The following is a 24,534-nucleotide window of genomic DNA, read 5'->3' as shown; positions in this document are numbered from 1 at the left end:
AGTTCAGTAAACTTAAACAAAAAGGTACACCTATTTTTTTAGGCTTCATACAATAATCGGCCTTAGTGGAAATGAATGCCTTAGCTTTCTGTCATCCTTGTAAACTATCGAATGTGTCTGCCTGTCTGTCCTCTTCCTTCTGCTCAGTTCATTGACGCTCTGCCGGATTAGAGACACATCAAAAGATCAGGCGACGGCGGACGCAGTAGCCTACGATCCTACTCAATATCACTCTCCTGGACTCTTTCTTTACACATATGGCGTTTCATTGAAGACTTTAGAGTGAATTTAAACTTTTATATTTCGGGCCCCTGTGGTTGAACAGGATCCATACAGTCATCTTGTCCCAACATTTGTCGCTGTTTTGTTTGGTTATTAGATACCAACCAGAGCCTGCCTGTGTGCTGCTGATTGAAGGAGCCGAGCCCATGCGGACTGCATGCCATCTGACCTAGCCTACTCGTCTTATCAATGAAGCAGGAGATCATGGCGGAGGGTCCCCGGTGTAAGAGGCGAAAACAATCCAACCCACAGAGAAAGAACGGTAAGCATTTTTTAAAGTAAAATAAAAGGACAGTTTGGGAACATTTGTAAGTTTTGCCACCAGTCATTTGCGGGACATCCCGCGCGCTGTCTCCTTCCACAGTTCGATTAGGCTACGTTCAGTGTAGGCATTGTAAAGTGGGTAGGCTGCGTAAAAGTAGTCTACATTAATCAGTATGAAAAGCATTTAAATGTTTATTTTGAATGAGATTATGAACGCTAAAGTAGACTATCAAAAGTCTGGACTGTGTGAGAAAGGGACGTCACAATGAGGCTCGAATAGCGGTTCAGCGAGATAGTGCCATTATCCAGCAGGCATGCAGGAAAACCGTTATATAGGTAGGAGCGCTTCTCGTAGGCTATGAACTGGATAAATTGGGAAAACCTGTGGATTATGTAGAAACTGAATTGCTTTGGTAACCTTTGTGTTATTATGAAGTAAATGGGCTTTATCTCACGTTTATTCAACGCTGTTTCATTGCTGTGTGTATTGTATTGTGTTGTGTTGTGTGTATTGTGTTGTGTTGTGCCATTATTGCCATTCAGAGGTGACATGGTGTCTTTACAGATATTTACCACATCTTAATTATTATAGTATGTCAAATCGGAGATAAGGGTCTTGAAATGGTCATTATAAGTAAGAGTCACAGTTTCTGAATGTTACATTTGTTGTTTGTTCTGATGCGGCGCGTCACAAAGGCTACAGCACTGAACACAACACAACTCGTAGGCAAGCTCACAGACTGTATCACACAAAAGTATCCGAACAGTTACTTGAGAATTTAGTCATGTGTTACAACGTTTATTTTCGTTTTTAACGATTATGTTATGGGGAAAGCAACAGAGAAAAGGGGATATAAAAAAAACTCCAGAGTTTAATGTAGCCTAGCAGTTGTGACAGGGATTTTGCGAGGAGGGCATCCCTTTGACGCTTCAGCCATGTGTGTTATGCAAAGTTCTATTTAATGTCAATGTTGAACTGAAGTCGTTTCTGTTGTTACTTTAATATCACATGCCATTACATGTTTGGTGTTAATTATCACAGTCTCTTGTTTAATTGTTTTGTTTGTTGTAGGCGTAGGCTATTGTAAACATATATTTCTGAATCAATCTTTACATTGAAATGATATTGTTCTTTGAAACATCACACATTTTCAGTCGACTTCTCGTGTTTATTCGTTTTTATTCGTTCATTGATTGAGTGAAATCAGTAGGTTGTTTAGGGTCTTTACTGCTCTCAAACACGTTCTGATCAACAAAGGCAAATAGAGTGAAGTATTGCTGTTCTCTAGCTGCACCTTGGTGTTAGTAAGGACCAAGATGGGAAGTGAATTTTAAAATTGCAATGGTTTTGTTTTAATTTCAAAGACTATTCAGCCAATATGGGCAAACATAACGAAAAAAATCATGTTGACAATTGCCATTTGTTTAAGAGTAAACTTATTTATTTAACCAACCTCTTTAGATAGTTTGGAAGCGTTTTTCACCAGCTTATGTTTTGTCAAAAGCTAGATAACGGAGTCCTTCTGTTACTGTTGCTCCTCCCAGATGTTCACTTTTATTATTGATCATTTTAATGAGGAAATGTTTGTGCACCCATTCCCCATTTTGTGCGGATTGCCTTTTCCTTGTGGGCTAATTGTATAGCCTATATTTTCATATGCAATTAGTTATTTTGAATACACTTGTTTTTGCCTTGCAGTCCACTGAATAGCCCTATATTGTCTGTGTAAGACATTTAATTGTGGGGTTTAAGGCAACAACAGAAAGACATGTGGGCCCTTAGTTTTGGTCTGGTGTAAATGTGTGTTATCCAGAATGTCATCTTTTAATTCAAAAGACTGAAAGTCTACTACAACTCATGTGTGTCTGAATATCCTTTTTGCCTGAGGTCAACTTTCACTCCAGTGCAGTAGGCTATTCCTATAGGGATATATATAAGGCCTGAAGGGTCTTGTTATTTGACCTATGCATTTTATTATCGCAAATCGAGAAACGCAGCAACAGAATATAGAGGTTGTGAGGTGACGTGTGTTATTGTTTGACTATTGATTTTTTCATGATCCTCATATATTAAATTATAAAATACGCGATTATTATGTAAATGCAATTAACCCTTTATAGGGATGGTCCACATATTGTCTGTTGCATGCATATATACACTATGACAGTTTCTTGTGTTTAGGCCTATACATCCCCCCCCCCCCTTCCCCAACTCTGCCACTCACGGGTCCCAATGGGAGGTCACATTAGGCCCTGTGTAACTCGATACGCGCAGCCTGCGCAGCTTTGTTGCAGTTCACAGTCCCCCCTCTGGTGCTATAGGCCTACGTCACATCCAGCTGTGAGGGCCGGTTCGGTTGTGTGAGCGCAGCTGTCAAAAGCGCTCCGATAACCTCGCCAGCCAGTAAAGTTCAAGTTTAAATACTCTGTTTCTGTTTTTCTTATTTTTTTATTTTTTGGGTTTGTATGGCTGTCATATCCAGTAGGCTAGTGGGTCCATAACTGTCTCAAGACAATGGGTTTTCATTGGAAGTGTGTCTCATTTACATGCTCCTATCATCAGCAATGAGCAGTGTCAGGGTGCCCGCTGTACCATTCATGGCACATTTCTCACAAACGTGCCATTGTCCTAGCTGCTGGAGACAGATACCTTTTCTAATGCCCTCCTGTTTGTGGTTGGATTTTTACCGTACATTTTTCTCTCACTTTTATTCGGTGTCTGCTAGCTTATTATGGCTAATGGCATATGAGCTCACTCATATGTGTTCATGTGCATGCGTGCACACACACACATACACACACACACACACACACACACACACACACACACACACACACACACACACACACACACACACACACTTCCTCGGTCCGAGAGCTCTCTGGCACTGCTACGGTGGTCCTTCACAACGCCTTTGGTATGATTACCACTCTCGTTCACATCAGTGCTGACCTGAATGCCTTTCATATCTGCTCCGCCATGTCTTACGCACCCCTCCCTCCCTCCCTCCCTCCCTCCCTCCCTCCCTCCCTCCCTCCCTCCCTCCACCCCCTCAGTAAACACCCCCTGAGGGCAGAACAAAGAAAAGGAGCTCCTCTCCTCATTCTTAATCACAATTCAGGCCTTTCACCGCCGCCAGGCCGCTCTCGCATTCAGCATCCCAAAGCCCGAGATGAAAAGAGCTCAGGAAAAAATGGAAAGCAGACAGAGAGAGAGTGAGTGAGAGTGAGAGGGGGAATGAAAAAGAGCGATTATGGAAAAGAGGGACAGAAGGTGGTGGTGGGTAGTGACTGAGCGACATAACTTAGGTGTCTCCGGCTGTTTATCAGGCCTCCCCTGGTTACGTGCCCTATATAGCCCTCCCACTCAGCCCAAGGGCTGGGCCCTACTGATGGACAGATAGGGTTACGGGATGCCATTCCTGGACTATTCACAGCTGAATGGGAGAGAGAGAGAGAGAGGGATGAGTGGTGTAGGGAGAGAGAGATAGAGAGGTGAGTGGTAAGCAGGGATAAAGTGAGAGAGGAAGGATAGAGAGAAGGAAAGGGAAAGTGATTGTGAGGAAGAGGTGAGGGGTGTGGATAGAGAGAGCATTGTTGGGAGGGAGAGGGAGGGAGGGAGGGCACGCAACAGATTGTTTTATGGCTGTAAAAGAAATCTTGCAAGTGCCTGAGACTTTTCAGATTCCATTTTAATCAGCATGACAGAGTTGGGGGCAGGTGGGATTTGTTTTTGTTTTCCCCTCTGGATTGGGTGTGCTAGTCACATTGTGTGTTGTATTGCATTACATACTCCACCCCATCCATCCCTCACCCACTAAATAAACTACCTTCATAATTCCTATTTCTGTACATTTAAAAGACAAAGCTTGCGATTTGTGCTTCAAGGCCTTAATACTTACTATATAACCCTGAATAGATCCATAAAGCCCAATTCAGAGGCAAAACACTTGTCTTGCGGTGCTGTCTAGCGAGACAGCCTTTATTGTGGTAGGCCTCTCCTCTTTTCTCCTGCTGCTTCATAGGTCAGGAATCACGTATCCACCGAGGCAGACAGAAAGAGAGAAATAGAAAGAGAGAGAGAGAGAGAGAAAGGGGGTGGGATGCTGCAACTTTAAAATGCACCATGTGATATGAATTCCTAATTTTTCTGTCCTGCCATCCCCCCCCTCCCCCCATAACTTTTTTTTTGTTAAGAAAAGGAGATTATCTTCATTCACCTTCATTCAACCCCCCTCCATCCCTTTGCCAGCCCAAGCTGTGCGGGATTTAGGCAGATTTACTTCACCAAACACCTTTGGACATTGGGGAGGAGACATGCCTGCTTTGGGAAGAAGGGGGCCTTTGTTCCGAAAGGTGCAGGAGAGATAATGCTTCACCAAGTAGCCAGGCGGTGGCAGGGACATTATATTAACCAGTGTGCCGGTGGCCTGGGGAGCCGTGTTAAGTCTCTATGCAGCCACAGCCCCCTCCTCACTCTTCATACATACAGGGACAGAGAGATGGGCTGGCCGGATGCCTCTTTGCTCCAGCGTTTTTACTCTGACTTGGCCTCAATGACTCCTGACTCATACGCATGTAGCTACACACTCATAAACATACACCCAATAACATACACACTCCCATGTTAATGCACTCACAGGGCAAATGGCCAAAGTCAGGGAGTTATTCATAGATGTACCCTTTGGTCTGTATTTGTGTATGATCAAACCTAAATGTTGTTTTGATCATATTAATGAAATGATCTAGTATCCTGTCTGTCTTCAGAAAGAGAGCTATCTATAGAATTATTAAGGAGTGGGTTTTTACCCTAAGTCCTGCTTCACTAAGCCACAACAACACTACACTTCCCCCACCTCTCTCGTTCCGTAGCCTGCCTGCACTACCACCACTCCAGCTACAGCTTTATCCTGCCTGTCCTCCTAACATCTGTCACTACTGAGGGGGACAGGAGAGAATGCCACCGGGGGCGCAGTTACTCTCGCGTCACCGGTGACTAATAGGAACAGGCCATGTACATATTAGTGTGTCTGCTGCCTGCCTGCCTGCCTGCCTGCCTGCCTGCCTGCCGTGCCCACCCACACCCACCCCCACTCACTCACTATTTTCTTTACCGTACTTCTTTGAGATGTATGGGCCCTGCCTGCCTGTAAATGCCAAGATGTCTAACTGTACAAACAAAGCTCATCACTGTGTCAGAAGCACAAAAGTCTTCAGAAAAGAGAGCCCGCTTTGACAACTTCAGAACACCTACAGTACGCCTCCCTACGCTGCTGACTGGAATGGTGGAGACACAGAGAGTGTTGCTTGCTACAGTTTGTACTATAGGGCTGCACTGCACTGACTGACTTTGAGGGATACGAATCAGGCTGCTAAAGCGTTACATTCTGCTGGTTATTTGTGTGCCTGACAGTGTTTGTGCATTTCAAGGTGACTGACATGGGTTATTGTATTTTTTTTCTCTCTCTGTAACCATGTGCACATTTTCTTCATGAGTGAATACAGAGTACCCCCGTGACATTTTGTGGCGCCACATCGCCTTTAGCCTAAACAGCTAGGATTTACCAAGGTCAATAATGAGGTATGTCACTGCAGGCTACAGAAACAACAGTCCCAGTGGTAATGAATGGAAATAAGGTTCAGTGCAACTATCAGGGGTGGGGGGATGGGGGGAGGGGAGCTCTATATGATAACCTTACTGTACTATTACAAAAAAATGATTAAGTTATTTTAAATTAAACAGATTTAGAAGTTGTTTGTTGTAATTCATTTTTCAACTTTTTCTGTCAGGAAATATTTCCTCTGATATTGTGTCATATCAAATTAATTATAGTGTGCATTCATCTTTTTGGGCATCTCAATCACGCATAAAGTGAGCATGAGGTGCTCTCTAATCGAGGCCTGTATACATTTTGACTGAACATGTTTGAGCCAGATGACAACATTTGCAGACACACGTATGCGGCATCCCTCACATGGATATGTGGGCTTGATTGGTGCGGTGTGGTGCAGCACCCGGGGCAAGGTCACACACACATGGAACAATCAATAACGGATCGGTGGATTAAGGTGTCATGACATCTGTGGGTCCAGACCTCTGGCATACGGGTGAATGCCTCCCACAGAGCGTTCTGTGTGTCTGTCAGCGAGCGCTCCGGTCAGATCTATACAACCAGGACTTAAAGCTTACATACTGTGTCTCTGGCCCGCTGTACTGTAGTCACCTGAGTAGGAACGTTTACAAACACACATGCTGTTCTCTCTTGGGAGTAGACACTGCTGTTGAATCTGCCTTGTTGTATCTGATGCATGTCCCCTGTGGCGTGTTTTTGGTGATAGAGATCAACTGTTCTGTGTAGAATTAATAGAACTAGATTGATTTTGGAGATGAGTCTCTGTCTCTCTCCAGTCCCCCCTGTTAGCCCTCTTCTGAACTAGATCTGTATGCTTTAGGACCCCTACTACTATAGCAACTGAAAGATCTCAAAGATCTGTAATTACATTTGTGTTGTTTTCTAACATTCACTCAACCTACAGTTGAAGTCGGAAGTTTACATACACCTTAGCCAAATACATTTAAACTCAATGTTTTCACAATTCCTGACATTTAATCCTAGTAAAAATTCCCTGTCTTAGGTCAGTTAGGATCACCACTTTATTTTAAGAATGTGAAATGTCATAATAATAGTAGAGAGACTGATTTGTTTCAGCTTTTATTTCTTTCATCACATTCCCAGTGGGTCAGAAGTTTACATACACTCAATTAGTATTTGGTAGCGTTGCCTTTAAATTGTTTAACTTGGGACAAACATTTTGGGTAGCCTTCCACAAGCTTCCCACAATAAGTTGAGTGAATTTTGGCCCATTCCTCCTGACAGAGCTGGTTTAACTGAGTCAGGTTTGTAGGCCTCCTTGCTCGCACACGCTTTTTCAGTTCTGCCACACATTTTCTATAGGATTGAGGTCAGGGCTTTGTGATGGCCACTCCAATACCTTGACTTTGTTGTCCTTAAGATATTTTGCCACAACTTTGGAAGTATGCTTGGGGTCATTGTCCATTTGGAAGACCCATTTGCGACCAAGCTTTAACTTCCTGACTGATGTCTTGAGATGTTGCTTCAATATATCCACATAATTTTCCTTCCTCATGATGCCATCTATTTTGTGAAGTGCACCAGTCCCTCCTGCAGCAAAGCATTCCCACAGCATGATGCTGCCACCCCCGTGCTTCACGGTTGGGATGGTGTTCTTCGGCTTGCAAGCGACCCCCTTTTTCCTCCAAACATAACAATGATCATTATGGCCAAACAGTTCTATTTTTGTTTCATCAGACCAGAGGACATTTCTCCAAAAAGTACGATCTTTGTGCAGTTGCAAACCGTAGTCTGGCTTTTTTATGGCGGTTTTGGAGCAGTGGCTTCTTCCTTGCTGAGCGGCATTTCAGGTTATGTTGATATAGGACTCGTTTTACTGTGGATATAGATACTTTTGTACCTGTTTCCCCCAGCATCTTCACAAGGTCCTTTGCTGTTGTTCTGGGATTGATTTGCACTTTTCGCACCAAAGTACGTTCATTTCTAGGGGACAGAACGTGTCTCCTTCCTGAGTGGTATGACGGCTGCATGGTCCCATGGTGTTTATACTTGCGTACTATTGTTTGTACAGATCAACGTGGTACCTTCAGGCGTTTGGAAATTGCTCCGAAGGATGAACCAGACTTCTGGAGGTCTACAATTGTTTTTCTGAGGTCTTGGCTGATTTCTTTTGATTATCCCATGATGTCAAGCAAAGAGGCACTGAGTTTGAAGGTAGGCCTTGAAATACATCCACAGGTACACCTCCAATTGACTCAAATTATGTCAATTAGCCTATCAGAAGCTTCTAAAGCCATGACATAATTTTCTGGAATTTTCCAAGCTGTTTAAAGGCACAGTCAACTTAGTGTATGTAAACTTTGGACCCACTGGAATTGTGATACAGTGAATTATAAGTGAAATAATATGTCTGTAAACAATTGTTGGAAAAATTACTTGTGTCATGCACAAAGCAGATGTCCTAACCGACTTGCCAAAACTATAGTTTGTTAACAAGAAATGTGTGGAGTGGTTGAAAAACGAGTTTTAATGACTTCAACCTATGTGTATGTAAATTTCCGACTTCAACTGTATATCTGGTGTGAGTAGTGTGAATGTGATAAACCTCACCATTCAGACATATCTGTCCATTTCCATGACAGCAACTGGGACAAAAACAACAACAACACCATGCACTTGAATCCCTTTGATGATCAGCTTTTGGGTAGTGTTTATAGTTTGTGGGGTTGTGACTATGAGGTGGACAAGCAGACATCAGGATGGGTAGATGTGATGTGATCCTCTAATAGGCTCTGACTGGGAGAGAGGCTCCTCTGAGCCGTAGCCATTCCCAGCGCTGTCACTACCAAATGTCACCCAGACACCTCCCCAGGTAACAAACACAACCAACTGGGTGAAGGGATTAGTCATGGTGACAGCATCCATCCTCCATCCTCCTCCCTCCATCCTCCTCTCTCCGTCCTCACCCTCCCTTCCCATCCCCCCGCTTGTGACAGCCAGACAGGCTCCAGCCAGCGCCTCCTCTCCACTTCCGTTGTTCAGATCCACTCTCCTGTTCTAGAATCTGCCCTGGTTGGTTTGGAGACATCCTTTGTTTCCCATGCAGGGGTCCTCTCTCTCTGTGCGTTAGGTTAACACTACCAATTCACTGTCCTGTCCTCCTATTTGGTCGTCTGTAATGCTCCTAAGGGTACATCAGCAGGGGTTCCAGTCAGGGATGAAAGGACACAACTTCCTGGTCACAGATCTAGCAATTAAAGTAATGAGGAAGTTCATCGCTCATGGAAGCCAGGCCTGAGTTGAGCCTCAGCCCCTACGGTGGGCCTTCCTCCTGATAGTTCTGTACTCTGAGCTGCTCAGTCACAACTTCAGACGTAGGCTGCCTGTGTCTTATCTGAGGGGGATGTCCTGTCCTTACATTCCAGAGCTAAATGATCCCCTTCGTAGTGTTAGTCCTACCACTAAGGGGTATAGCAACTGACATTCCTGTGAAAGTGGCCCCATACCATTTTATTTGAAGGAAAGGTGAGCACTTTTTCACCTCTGCTGTGGGGTTTGTTTGCCTTATGGTTGGGAGCTATGGCTTCAGCGGTGATGAGGTAGAAGTTTTGTAAAAGGGACAGTTGCGTGAGAGTTTCAGATCAACAACTTTGATTCTGTGTGTCATTTCTGGCGTCATCCTCCGAGGGAAATGCTTGCAGGTGTGGTTATCTCTTCTATCACTGGGGTGGTGTGTGTATAGTATACCAAAGAGTATTGGCATTGCCATGTGTGTGCCACTCATCCAAATGGCACGTCTTATCATACCCTCTAAGCAGACAAATCATAGGGCATCTTAATGTGATGTTGCGTTTGGAGTTTTACAGTACAGGGGGCTGCACTCCTAATGACTTGCATTCACTCTGGTTTTACCATAAAGGAGTGATCCTGTGCAATTAGACTTAATGAAATATTCATATGTGGCACCTTCTCAGCAGTCCTCCTCACAAATGAGCGAGCCACGCTTAATGCACCCCCCGTTTGTATTATGGTGGCAGCCTGGCATGTTGGCAATTAGTGCTTTGCTCTGACAAGCGACTGTAGCGCAGGGCGGGGATAGGAGGTAGAGGATGGTGGTGTATACTGGGTAGGAAAGGGGAGAGTTGATTGTTACACATGCAAAGCTCCTCCCCTTGAATGCTCATCTTTTTCCTGAACAACAAAAAGGCACAGAGGGAGTTTATGCCAGCCTGAACAAGACAGGAACAGGGAAGTGGTCTTATAGGGTTAGGTAGATGTATTCGATTTAATCGGTATGATAAAATGGAGTCTGACATAATAGCCAGGTCTAGCATAATCTTTTTCACAGATCAATGATAAAACACCTTTCCATGTTAAGCTTGGCTGTCCCCTTCAGCAGTTTGTTTGTCTGTCTCTCTCGTTCTCTCAATGTGAAGCTCTGACATTAAGCATCTGTTCAAACACACCATATTCACAGATTAAGCATGGCACAATTGCATCAACAGCACATTACCAATCTCTTTCTTAAATTTGTTCTTGCCCTCTCACATTCTGTCTCTGTCTCTGTCTCTGTCTCTGTCTCTGTCTCTGTCTCTGTCTCTGTCTCTGTCTCTGTCTCTGTCTCTGTCTCTGTCTCTGTCTCTGTCTCTGTCTCTGTCCCTGTCCCTGTCCCTGTCCCTGTCCCTCTCTCTCTCTCTCTCTCTCTCTCTCTCTCTCTCTCTCTCTCTCTCTCTCTCTCTCTCTCTCTCTCTCTCTCTCTCTCTCTCTCTCTCTCTCTCGCACACACACACACACACACACACACTCACACAGGTTTGCATATGACAGGCAGGGCCTTATGGGGTTACGGCTGTCCACGGTCTTTATTGAGCTAAAGCGGCGTGACGGCTGAGTTTTGTTAAGCCGGGAACAAAGGAAAGGAGGGGTGCTGGGATGACATTGTCTGTGTGGATATAAGTGTTGTCACTGTTTGGGTTGGGCTGGTGCAACGCAGCACTCTAGCAGGGTCATATTCATTACATCAGAAAATTATAGTGCGTTTTTAAGTCCTCTCTCAAACTTTGCCAGACTTCATTCTTGTTGCTATGAGAGTTAATTATTAGGATAAATTTTTTTGGTATGACTTCTATTTCCTCTGTTTTGAAAACGTTTTTAGTTGCCATTGGTCATATTTTTTAAGATGTATAAGAAAAACATAAATATTGTAGTTTTTTATCATCATTAGCCGAAAACCTACTTTGCTTGTTTCACAGACCAGTCAACCTTGAAATCTCCTCTCTCTCACAAAATGACACTTCACAGGCCAGGTTTTGGGAAAGTCCCCATATGCATTTCAATTAGTTTTTCTTTCACAGATTTTCTCCTTAGTTCCCACGCAATGGGGCCTAATCAGTTGTGCACCTTTAGCTGAGGCCTGAGAAGTCTCGTGCGTTGCCTTTGCGCAGGCCTAACCGTGTTTGCAGTGGGATTACGAGGGCTGGGTGGGTTGTATGAGAGCTCGGGGGGTTCAGGGTGTCCGGGTAAAGGTAGCCATGGGAAGGACCCCCTGATGGTGAGGAATGCTAGTCAGGTCACAGAAAATGAGAGGGGGGTGCTGAACGAACACTCCGGGGATGGGGCAGGTGCTTTTGTGGGTCCTGTCAAGCATCAAAGCTGTGACAGAGCTGAAAAGGTTAGTACTACAGCCGAATACTATACCCCCCCCAGTTGCGAGTGGGTGCTAGGGTGACAGCCATTTCATTCTCCTCCAATACTCCCCAATTTAAGGGTTGTTTATTTTTCCTACATGGACAAGGGGCGTGGAGTGGATACATTTTAAAAAGCAGTGTTATCTGATCTTTTTCGAGCCAAATGTATTACATTACATCTACATTAAATCTACACGATTGCAAAGTACCATTTTATTGTCAACGTGATAAACACCTTGTAAAAAGGCTATTGTTCCCCTGTTGTGAGAGTAGACCTCAAAGGCAACGATAACTTTATGAGATCTGTTTGTTCAAATACTGTGCTTATGCAGTGAAATGGGCAGTAAATCTAACAGTTTTTCTCCATTGTGTGATGGTTCTAGTCTAGACAAACAATCTGTAATTGGACTTGACTCATTAAGTATAGGACAACAACATATGTTAAAGAAAATAAAAGTATTCAATTGAGCAGCCCTCAATGACACAATGCATCCAAACAGACTCATTTGTAATTTACAATCATATGGAAAAACAGTTTAGCACAAAGATATTACATTTCTTTCCATTTATATTTTGTGTGATAATTGTATTAATTATTAAAGGTGTTACCTCTAAAAGCCTACCTCTACCCCTCCCCACCCTACAATGTAACCTGCCCTGCCAACTCCTAAAGCACCAAGCCCTTACAGCCAAGTGACAAATTGTTGTGCTCTTTTCTTTGCGCTTCATTGGGTGCTTTGGTGGCACTGTCCCCTGTACCTCATGTTTGGGTAGAGGTGGGTGGGGGGGGGGGGGGGGGGGGGGGGTACAGGTTGCGTCATGGGACCCGAGGTGTCCCCTTTTGTGCAGCCCGTCAAACGTGGTTAACATGCAGCCATTTATCTCCAAAGCCCCCTGGGTGCACAATGGTCTGGGTGAGCAGAGCAGGGGCCGACCCACGATGGAGGGAAGGGGGGGCGGAGTGGCGGCTGTGGTGCGCTCCTATTCTCCCCCACTCTTCTCTTTCTCTCTCTCTTTCCCTCCCTCCCTCCTCCCTCCTGTTTCTCCTCTTGGCTGCACACAAGCCCTCTGTCATTGTTTTGTTTCATTATTTTCCCCTGAGGCACTCCTCAGTGTGGGTCAGGCGTTATCTGACAAGGTGCTTCAGAATGTCGGGAGCCCCCGCTAGACGGATTGTACCTTGCAAACGTGCTGTAGCAGAACCAGAGCCCTCAACCAGAGGGCTGTAAACAATAAGACAGTGTTAGTTACCCCCCGCCTCCCAATCCCCTCTTTATTTGCCCTGTGAAGTACTAACAGAAACAGTTATACCTGACAATAAAGCTACAGTTTTACAAGCTGCTCTCCCTTTGTTAGGATTTGCATAAAGGAGTGATGAGATGTGAATTGAACCAGTATGAGCAATGCCTCCTCTAAAGAAAAGAAGGAAAGAGAGAGGGATTAGTCGAGGTTAGGGTGTCGTTTCTGCTTGTGGAAAATGCTATTTATTAAATCCATTAGACAGTTTCAGATCAACATACATTCATAGCCTACCACAACAATGTTGTGCGATGAGATTCAGAAATACACTTTTCTGTTCAAAATCAGGTCAACATAAAGGTAGCTTACATTTTGAATGAATTTGATTACATAAAGAGAAACACATAATGCTATACACTACTGGTTTATGATGACAGTACATAGTCTAGTCTGAATAATAAGCCCTTGAGCCTGGCATGCAGCACCTGCCTACGGGGAGGTATGCATTCATTTTATCGCTCTAACAGGATTAGGTTAGGCTGTAATTGATTCATTTGCAGTGAAGGGAGGTGACAGAGCTTTGGAAATGAGAGTTTAGGTAGAACAGACACCCCACAATCCAGTTCTGACTCCATGTGTCAATTTTATTACATCAGTCCAGATGAACTTGAAAGGCTCCCTTTGTATTCACTCGTTGGCTGTTTGTGCCTCTCTCTCTCAAAGAGATGAGATTCAATAGAGGACATTGACAATGTTTTTTCTCTCTCTCTCTTTCTCCTCTCTCTCCCTCTTACCAGTTACAATGTATCTCCACCCATGCTTAATGCAATGGGTATGGCCAGATATGAGGTGTCCATGAATGCAATGTAAACTGTATTATTTAAATTACTTTTTTTATGCATTGAGATACAACTGAGGTTAACAAGGTCAATCAATGTTTCCCTGCCATCATCATCCTACTTGGTAGATTGGGAGTGTGTTGTTTTTAATGAGCACACCAAACCTAAGGGCTAAATTGATGAGGAGGAGTGTGGGTCTCTGTCGTGCATGTGTCTGTCATCTTTGTGTGTGTGTGTGTGTTTGGTCGGTTTGGGGAGGGGAGGGGGGGGTGGGGGGGGCATAGGACTAGCTAACATTGGCGGGTGGAGGCCAGGCCAGGCCGGGGGGCTCCTCAGGCTGGATGTCTGAATAGGGAGTTTGGTCCCCATGTAAACCAGTTCACCTGAAAGTAATGGTCCCTGTCCCAGCAGGGCCATGCAGGGCAGACTCCTTCCCTCCTTCTCTTCTTCTCTCCTTCCCTACTTCTCTTCTTCCATCCTTCCCTCCCCTAGCCCCTTGTCTCCTGTCTGGTAATGAGCCTGGGAAAGCAAGCCCCCGTGCAGAACTAGGTGACCCACTGGGCAGGGCCCGCCTGTCGTGGGGCGGTGTGGGGGTGAAGGGGTGGAGGAGGGGGGCAGGTCGGGCCCCACGTCTCAGGAGGCTCCTTTGTTTTCATGTCTGGGACATGAGTATAAATGAAATGTGAAGATGGTGATATATGGCTTGGTTAATGCATTTTGGAGTAAGGATTGGAGCGAAGAGGAGGAGGTGGAACGGTGTTGGGCAGATCTGTATAGGGATGTTTGAGGTTCTACTTTAGGTGGTGTTATTGATTCAGTTGTAAATTATATTGTCAGTATGTGTTGGCGTAAATGCTAATGATTTGATGTTTTCTTCTAAGTGATTATGTTGAATCAAATAAAAGAGATGCTACAATAATATTGCTCCACATTGACAATTGCTGCCACTCTCTCCCTGTCATATGTGTGTGTGTGGATAACAACGCACCACAATCCACTCTTAGTTGAAATCTAGGTTAAATGCAAATTGATCCCAGCGATACCAGACAATAATTACCATGTATCTTATGTGGACGTGCACTAGACCAGAAGATCATTCATTAAGACCAGGATATGTCTACTGTGGAGTGGACTCTCCAGTCAGTCACCATTGAAGTCAATTGACTAAAGTAATTATTTGAGCCTCTGCTTGCTGTACAACAACAACACAAACAAAGGCCATTATTAAAAAAGCCCCGGAAATATTGTAGACACAACAGAATATTCCCCTTAGACTGATATAGAATGGGACATGTCAACAATATCGGGTAGTTTGAATGACTATGGAGTCAGCTTTAAATCAAATCAAATCAAATACAATTTTATTTGTCACATACACGCGTTTAGCAGATGTTATTGCGGGTGTAGCGAAATGCTTGTGCTTCTCCGACAGTGCAGTAATATCTAACAAGTAATATCTAACAATTTCACAACATATACCCAATACACACAAATCTAGTAAGGAATGGAATTTAAGAAAATATACATATACGGACAAGCAATGATAGAGCGGCATGAACTAAGATACAGTACAATATTATAGAATAGAATACAGTATATACATATGAGATGAGTAGTGCAAGATATGTAAACATTATTAAAGTGACTAGTGTTCCATTTCTTAAAGTGGCCAGTGATTTCAATAGGCAGCAGCAGCCTCTAATGTGCTAGTGATGGCTATTTAACAGTCTGATGGCCTTGAGATAGAAGCTGTTTTTCAGTCTCTCGGTCCCAGCTTTGATGCACCTGTACTGACCTCGCCTTCTGGATGATAGCGGGGTGAACAGGCAGTGGCTCGGGTGGTTAATGTCCTTGATGATCTTTTTGGCCTTCCTGTGACATCGGGTGCTGTAGGTGTCTTGGAGGGCGGGTAGTTTGCCCCCGGTAATGCGTTCGGCAGACCGCACCACCCTCTGGAGAGCCCTGCGGTTGTGGGCGGTGCAGTTGCCGTACCAGGTGGTGATACAGCCCGACAGGATGCTCTCAATTGTGCATCTGTAAATGTTTGTGAGGGTTTTAGGTGCCAAGCCACATTTCTTCAGCCTCCTGAGGTTGAAGAGGCTCTGTTGTGCCTTCTTCACCACACTGTCTGCGTGGGTGGACCATTTCAGTTTGTCAGTGATGTGTACGCCAAGGAACTTGAAGCTTTCCACCTTCTCCACTGCGGTCCCGTCGATGTGGATAGGGGGGTGCACCCTCTGCTGTTTCCTGAAGTCCACGATCTCTTTTGTTTTGTTGACGTTGAGTGAGAAGTTATTTTCCTGGCACCTCACTCCCAGAGCCCTCACCTCCTCCCTGTAGGCGGTCTCGTCATTGTTGGTAATCAAGCCTACTACTGTTGTGTCGTCTGCAAACTTGATGAATGAGTTGGAGGCGTGCTTGGCCCCGCAGTCATGGGTGAACAGGGAGTACAGGAGGGGGCTGAGCACGCACCCTTGTGGGGCCCCAGTGTGATCAGCGAAGTGGAGATGTTGTTTCCTACCGTCACCACCTGGGGACGGCCCGTCAGGAAGTCCAGGACCCAGTTGCACATGGCGGAGTTCAGACCCAGGGCCTCGAGCTTAATGATGAACTTAGAGGGTACTATAGTGTTGAATGCTGAGCTATAGTCAATGAACAACATTCTTACATAGGTATTCCTCTTGTCCAGATGGGATAGGGCAGTGTGCAGTGTGATGGCGATTGCATCATCTGTGGATCTATTGGGGCGGTAAGCAAATTGAAGTGGGTCTAGGCTTTATTGGGTACAGGAACAATGGTGGCCATCTTGAAGCATGTGGGAAAGGGAGAGATTGAATATGTCCGTAAACACACCAGCCAGCTGGTCTGCGCATGCTCTGAGGAAGCAGCTAGGGATGCCGTCTGGACCGGCAGCCTTGCAGGGGTTTTCATGCTTAAATGTCTTACTCACGTCGGCCACGGAGAAGGAGAGCCCACAGTCCTTGGTAGTGGGCCTCGTCGGTGGCACTGTGTTATCCTTAAAGCGGGTGAAGAAGGTGTTTAGCTTGTCTGGAAGCGAGACGTCGGTGTCGGTGACGTGGCTGGTTTTCCTTTTGTAGTCCGTGATTGTCTGTAGACCCTGCCACATACGTCTCGTGTCTGAGCCGTGGAATTGCGACTCCACTTCGTCGCTATACTGATGTTTTGCCAGTTTACAAGACATCTTTTAGATAATACAATACTTGTTTTTGAAAAGTTTGTATTTTGTATTTATGTTATTATCAAAATCACTGTAATAAGCGGTAATCCGTTTTTCTAATCTCCTTAGTCTTTGAACTTCTTGCACAAAGCTCTTACAAATATGGTCATTTTGGCAACATATTGTGAATATTCTAATGCCCAGCACATTCTTAATAAATGTTTGAAAAATGAATAGTGTGATATCAGTGTTAATTATGAACTCAAAATTGATAATTATTCTCTTCTCTCTCTCTCTCTCTCTCTCTCTCTCTCTCTCTCTCTCTCTCTCTCTCTCTCTCTCTCTCTCTCTCTCTCTCTCTCTCTCTCTCTCTCTCTCTCTCTCTCTCTCTCTCTCTCTCTCTCTCTCTCTCTCTCTCTCTTTCTGGTGTCTCTCTCTCTCTCTCTGTCTCTCTCTCTCTCTCTTTTTCTGGTGTCTCTCTCTCTCTCGCTCTCTCTCTCTCTTGCTCTTTTTCCGGTGTGGCTCTTCTTCGCTTTGACTGTCTGTGAAAAGCAGGTAAGGAACAAAACGATACACACACATTTTCACGCTCTGAGAAGCATATGATACACACACACAAACACATTTCCACTGGCTGTTGATGGTTTTTACACTTAGAGGTGTCCTTGATACATGTCCACTTTGTTGATTCTAAGCAAAATGCTGACACTTTGTTTCTGGGGTTTTTGTTAACCTTGTCAGTATGGTGTTGGTTCTGCTTCCATTTCTCAGTAGACACTAAAATAGTACATTATTCAAAGTGCACTGTCTTCCCGTATCTCCTCCTACCCTTTTATATATATCCCCAAGGCTACTTCTCTCTTCCTCCTTTTAACCACCATTTTAGAAGACTTTATTTTGAATGAAAGAATAGCAACTCTATAATAAATAGCCTTTTTATTAGTATCTTAAATTAATATACTGTACCTGTACATAGACAATGTAGTACTTATACATTATAGAATAATATAGTCACATATTGACAACTGTTTACAAATTCTTTGGAATGGAAACATTATGCCGTTATAGAAAGCCAGGTGGCCTGAAAGCAAAATTACACTAAAACAATATTTTCGATCATCTTTGAGTGGAATAATTAATATTTAACTAGTCTAATAAAGTTTCCTGCCTTAGCAGGCGCTCTCAAGCAGAGCAACACTATATCTTTCCACCTGGGGGAATGAAAAGATATCAACCTCCCTCCGTCTCTCTCTCTCTCTCTCTCTCTCTCTCTCTCTCTCTCTCTAGCGCTGTTTATACCTGGTGCTAACATGTGTCTTTTGTCCGGATTGTTTCTACATCCTGATTGTGCCCACATTTGTAGACAGGTGTAGACGATCAGAAGACACATTGTGATCTGATTGTGATCTTCTTGACCACATCCGGAGGTAGTAAGGCACGCATTGTGTCTGGATCCGTGTAGATGGATCTTGACAGTGAAACCATTTAAAAATCATTGAGGTGCCACCATTAACTTATGACATGAAAATGTGTCATAAAATAAATAAATAAATAATATCTGTCATATAATTTGCATACAGGAAGGGACCAGGAAATTTGGTCACAATGTGGACACAGTGAGAGACACATTTTAATACCATGTGTAGACGCATATCTGAACATGTGGGCACAATCAGAATGTGGACAAGATCAGGACCAACGATGCATGTTAGCGGCAGGTATAAACGAGGCTTCTCTCTCTCACTGTGCTCACTTTAATGTTGTGTGGCACTCCCAGACGTTAACATTTGGCCAAGCACTCATTCTACCAAACAGAATTCTGGGGTTTTTCATTATAACTTGGAAGAGAAAATGTATTCATCCTGATAAATATGCTGGAATGTGTTTCCTAGTGCAGAACTTCAGACTAGAACTAGAACTTTTAGTTTTTAATGATACTACATTCATATGGGAGCCTGAATGATTCTCCAACTTAAAAAAAGAAAGAATTGTAAGTGGACATTTAGACTTTGTGTTTATATACAGTATCTATAAGTGAGCTCCGTAAAAAGAATTGTTAAACCGTATTTCATAATGTGGTTGTTATTAACATGATACCATTTAAATCTGAGGAAGTGAAATGAGAGGTGAAGTCAGTTGCTCTCACATTTTAAGGCTTGTTAGATGTGCTGCATATTGAACAACAAGTTCACCATGCATATAAATACAAGTTCTCGGCTGGTGTGACAGTTACACACCTATGCCACAAGAGCTGACATGACTGGCTATTTTAGAGACGTGCTGATAGAACTGAAGTGAGCTCTGACGGTGGCAAGGGACACAATGTTCAATTTGAGAGCACTATCAGAATATAAAAGCTATTTATCTCATCAAGGACTTTGCGATAATAGGTAGCTAGTCACAGGATTATTTACTCTCTCAGTCTTTTGCCTGTGAAGAGTGAATTGGTTGAAGGAATGCGATTGTTAAACACTCTACGGTCTATTACTCCACTCCAGTGTGTTTGTGTGAGTATAATGCTACAGCCATGGTCAACAAGATTCTCTCGTCACCTCTTCACACTGTTGTTCAATGGCACACAAAGTGTTGAAAACAACAATCTTCTCAAGTTACAGAATTCCATTTTCCTTGAGCCTTTAACATTGAAGTGTCCCCCTTTTCACACTTAGGATCAAAGGATCAAGTCTTGAGGAAATTGTAGTCCGAAGAAGGATTGAGGCCGATGATATTGAAAAGAATGGTTTGCTTAATGACTAATTGGCGGAGGAAGCATCGAGAGAGGAAGAGAGTGGAGAAATTAAAGGGTCCTCCTAACACTTATTTTGGAGTGCACCTAGAGTGTGGCTCGAGAGGGAACAGTAAAGGCTTGCTATTAAAGGATTAAAAATGTCCCTGTGGCATCGGGCCTAGTCTACAGGCTGGCTGACTGGAGCGGGGTGGTTTTGGTTTTCAAAGTCTTTATCCCCCCCTCGCCCTCCTGGTTTTTCAGTCGGTGAGCGATACATCTTTGAATGGCAGCGAGCGCGAGAGGGAATGTTCGATGTAATCTGCTCGTAATAGAACGATTTATTGGCCTATTTACTCCTATCCTGTCGCACACACACACACACACACACACACACACACAACCCCACCCAAATAGTTCTGTGACCCCATGGTAACATTCATAACAGTCCCATAGGAGGAGGAGACCATGTGCAAAGATGGGGGTGTGAAGTTGGGCCTGGCTAAAGGAGGAACCATGCCTGCATGAGTCAGGAATGGGCGACAGTGTGCTTCTATTTGGGTCGCACCTATGTGTAGCCGCCCTCCTCGTCCCATCTGTCTGGCATCTGGTTCTAATCAGCTGGCCACTTCCTTGGGCCTTTAACAGCCTCCCAACAACTCCCCTCAACACACACACACACACAAACACACACACACCTCCCCACTGGGTGACCACAGCTGTAACAACACCTGGGACCCCCACAGAGGTGCCTAACACTGATTAGGGTCAGGCCTGAGGAGCGTGGAGATCGGGAACCATGCTGCCTGTCGTTTAGAGAGGAACCCTGGGAGGAGCCTAGTCTAAGCCTGGGAGGAACTGACTGGGAACAGGGTCTTATCTGGTGGTCCATCTCATGGAGGAGGACATGGGCATCAAACAAGAGTGATCAAAGTGATCATAGCAGATTCTAGAAGTTTTAGTATTAGACTCACAAGAAGCGGTCACAAGAAAACCATTTAAATTGCTGTTAATATCAAACATGATTTGAAGGCAAGGCACATTGAACATCAACAACTTCAAGCAGACCTATTGTTTTGTATAATCTGAATCACACAGCATTCACAAGAATATCAACAAGGTAACACCATCATAGTGTTTAACGTTAAAGTAGTTCACAACCCCCTTTTTTTCTCCAGGCTGAGGTTGAATGTAATAGACAGAGTTAGCACAAGCCTCCCTTGGGAGAAGGCATTATAGACCATGTATTGTTTTCCGTCCCCCTGCCAACTATGCCCTGAACAAAAGGACCAGCGTTTATGACCAGACCCTGCTGGGTCCAAGGAAGCCCTAACTGACCCCCTTTTCCTCAGGATGGACCTGACCGTCCGACTTGTACTTTCTACCAGAGAAGTAGTACACATAATTACTAACACAGAAGCAGGTAGACTTACTTACAGTGCATTTCTATTTGTTGTGACTTGAAGTAGCTTTTAGTGTATTTTGATATAATCTATATTATACTTATTGGTAACCGTTAAAGACACAATTGGATATAGAATTAGTATTTTTGTAAATGTATTTTTACATTTGAAGATATCTACCTGACCTTAATTCTTCCAAGCAGGGCACTAAGCCTTATTGCTACAGTAATTCCCATGGTAATTCTAAACCAGTAATGTTATTTCATTGGGGTTCCAAAACCCACACCTTGGTTGAAGCCAGCTATCTGAAGGGATACGGAGGAGGTGGGAAGGTTAGAGAGGTTGAATATGTCATGTGATGCAATGAGTTGCTACTTTTCAAGTGTGTGCACAATTTATCCCCTCCCTCTGAGATGTTCCCAAAGTGGACAAGCGCTACGAGGGACAGGTGACTCGTGACTCGCTTCCGATTGTCACCTCAATCTAGTCTGGGTGTTGACACACGTCAGGGTGATGCAGGAAGGAGAGAGGAGGACAGGCAAGGTTCATATACAGTATGTATGTTGGAACGTATTACAGACATGCATGTTTCATGATAGATGTCTGCCTGCTTGTTCCCATCAATTGTTCATTTCGTCATGAGTATGATTTAAGTGCCTTGAAGCGGTCTTACCAGCGGATCATCCTGTACTTCTCTGAGGCCCAATTCTTTGTTTTTGCATGGTGCATGGTGTTTTTATGCAAGGGCAAAGTGAAATGGCTTGGGCACCAGTCATATCAGATTTGGGAATTCATTAGTTAAATAACCATATATGGTGTGTGTGTGTTTGTGTTTGTTGCCATTTTGTGACCAAACGCTGCTATTGTACTACTGAGGAAGGGATGTGGTCCACTTTCAGTCAACATATTCAACCCCATTGTAAGGCAAGAAAAAATGTATACAATTTACAGCATATATGTAACAACCACCATTTTAGAGCGAGTAACATGCTCTTAGCCGCCCATGTCCTTTGCTGGATGTTAGAACACATTTTTGGAGCTTGTCCTTGAAATTATCTCCACCTGGGTTCTGTAGGCGCAGGTCCAAATTCAATAAGGACATAAAATCCTAGTGTTAAAAATAATAGTGTTCCCCCCATGGGCCCTGTTGCTCTCCTCTATGTTGCCTTGCTGACAGGAAAACCTGTGAGCCAGAAGAAGGAAATGCTAAGAAAATGCAAAAAGCATGAGCTGTTACATGCCGCACGTGTGACATGTTGATGTTGCTATAAGTCCTAGTTGCTCATTCGGACATTTTTACATTTTTCTTGTTGGCCTTGTCCAACTGTACTGTTTCAGAATCAGATTGTGTGGTATTTACCTTGACTTCTCTGCCAGCTCAGCTCCACTCAATGTAGACACAAATCCTTCTGGCATCAGGTGTTGGTGAAACAGGAAGTGTGCCAAAATCATCCCACTTGGGCCTTTAAGAAAATGTTGGGATTACTGGGATCAGTAATCAGGAAATCCCATTGATTTCAGAATACCACTTTCCCAAGGGAGAACTGGCCATTATCCACCACCTTTATCCACCTTCTATCTTGTATTTGTATGATTTTATAGTAGTTTGTCTTCAAATGTTATCTGGACCAGTCTGATTCATTTAGTCAGTGTGCCTGTCTTTGTGTCCTTGGCCTCTATCAGTCATGCAGCTAGGCAGCTATGGGTAGCTTGGTTCCTGTCCTCGGCGGAAGTGGGATACCTCATAGGAGGGCGGCACAATGGTGAGCACATCGCAGTAACACTGGGCTCATTGTGCTTCCACCACACAGCCCCCCAACAGCCCCCCCCCCAGCTCTTATTGTCAGAGAATGATGCACCAGTACTCTCTCCTCTCTCCTCTCCTCTTATTCAGCTTGTTAAGGCTACAGCTCTGCCATGACAATCAAAGATCATTACACAGGGGAGTTGGAAAGGGAGTTGGAAGACTGGAATCGTAGTTTAAGTTAGGTGAAATGTTCTGCTAAGGTTACGGCTAGCTATTCCAGTGCTTAACCGTGTCATCATTATGTTAGCACCCTTATCATGTACTGTATGTCAAAACATGATTTTTAAGGTCAAATGCTATCAGTGTATTCAAAGGCATTTGGATGCTTGCTGTGAGATAGAGATGGAGAGCCAGCCAGGAGAGGTCTAGATTGTTTGGGAGTGGTAGTGGGAGACCAAATGACTATTCATAAGTCATTTATTAGATTATTTTTTTTATCCCCCAGCCTGCCGATCCACTTGACTGGAAAGCTGTGCCCTGGAGACTGAACGCTTGTCAGTTCCCCTCACCTCAGCCTGGCTAGCGCCATCAACGGTGTAGAATGGGAACAGGGGACAAATTACCCACACTGGGCCCAGGGGTCGTGGCAGTAAGGGGTCGTTTTCCCAAGTCACATGGAGGATGCACACATCTGTCACTCCAAAGGTGGCACTGCGGGGCAAAGTGCTCTGACCTAGGACAGTCCACATCCATTAGAATTGACGTACCTCATTTCCTGTTTACCCTTCATCCTTATTTAACAATTTTTTACTGTCACAGAGCAGGCAAGAGGAGGGTGTAGTATCAATCAACATTTTCAATAAATGAACACCATGTTATTCTTATGGTACCATACTCAACTAGCACAACACAGCCCATGTATACACCGTCCTACACTACATCTGAAAAGGCATTTGTGGTATGCTACTCATGCCTTCCTTGTTGAAGTACTACAGGAGGATAAACCAGGTGACTGGTGTATCCACCTCAGTGTTTAAACTCTTATCTGGTCTTAATCTGCTTTGGCAGTTAGTTAGGCTCCTCACCTTATCTAACGTAAACAGCATCAGGTCCTCGTTAAGGGCGACTTCACGGCCACTTGGCACTGACATTTGCTAGTAGCGATGATAAAAGGAGACTGTGTGTGTGTGTCAGGAGTGTCAGACGACTGGCTGCCAAGATACAAACTCACTTTCATGCTTGACATTTTATCTAAAAAGAAAACAATTGTTTTGTTTTCTGTGCACTTTTCATGGTCATCAGAAGGCTTTTGAGATTTTATACTACATCTCCATTTGTAGGTCTTTTAGCATCTATGATCGTATGCAGGTGTGAAGTGTGTTCAAATGCCAAGTCAGAAAGTATGACTGCTGCCTTGGCCTGCTCTGTAGACATGCTGCCATGTTAAGCTTAAGCAGTGTTTGGTCAAGCAGGTCTCATGAGCTGAGGCCAAACTGGCCTCATCAGCAAATGCAGCAGTTTCACTACTCTAAACTGTGTGTTCCAGGAAGTGGAACAGCCTTGCAGCATGCAACAA

General features: G+C 44.2%; 1 protein-coding gene across 2 annotated transcripts in view; it reads left to right on the top strand.

Annotated features, from left to right (window-relative positions):
* Nucleotides 1-392: 392 nt before the first annotated feature.
* The window catches only part of LOC311143727 (zinc finger E-box-binding homeobox 2-like), a 49,021-nt gene continuing 24,879 nt past the window's right edge, over nucleotides 393-24,534 (top strand). For both annotated transcript variants that reach the window (XM_084179601.1, XM_084179600.1), the window contains exon 1: nucleotides 393-544. In XM_084179601.1, the coding sequence (XP_084035727.1) occupies nucleotides 472-544 (73 nt within the window). In that variant the 5' untranslated portion in view covers nucleotides 393-471. The remainder of the gene's footprint in view (nucleotides 545-24,534) is intronic.

The sequence above is a fragment of the Coregonus lavaretus genome, assembly GCF_964263955.1.
Source record: "Coregonus lavaretus genome assembly, chromosome: 16".
NCBI classification, from domain to species: Eukaryota; Metazoa; Chordata; class Actinopteri; order Salmoniformes; family Salmonidae; genus Coregonus; species Coregonus lavaretus.
This window is presented reverse-complemented; position numbering and strand designations above follow the sequence as displayed.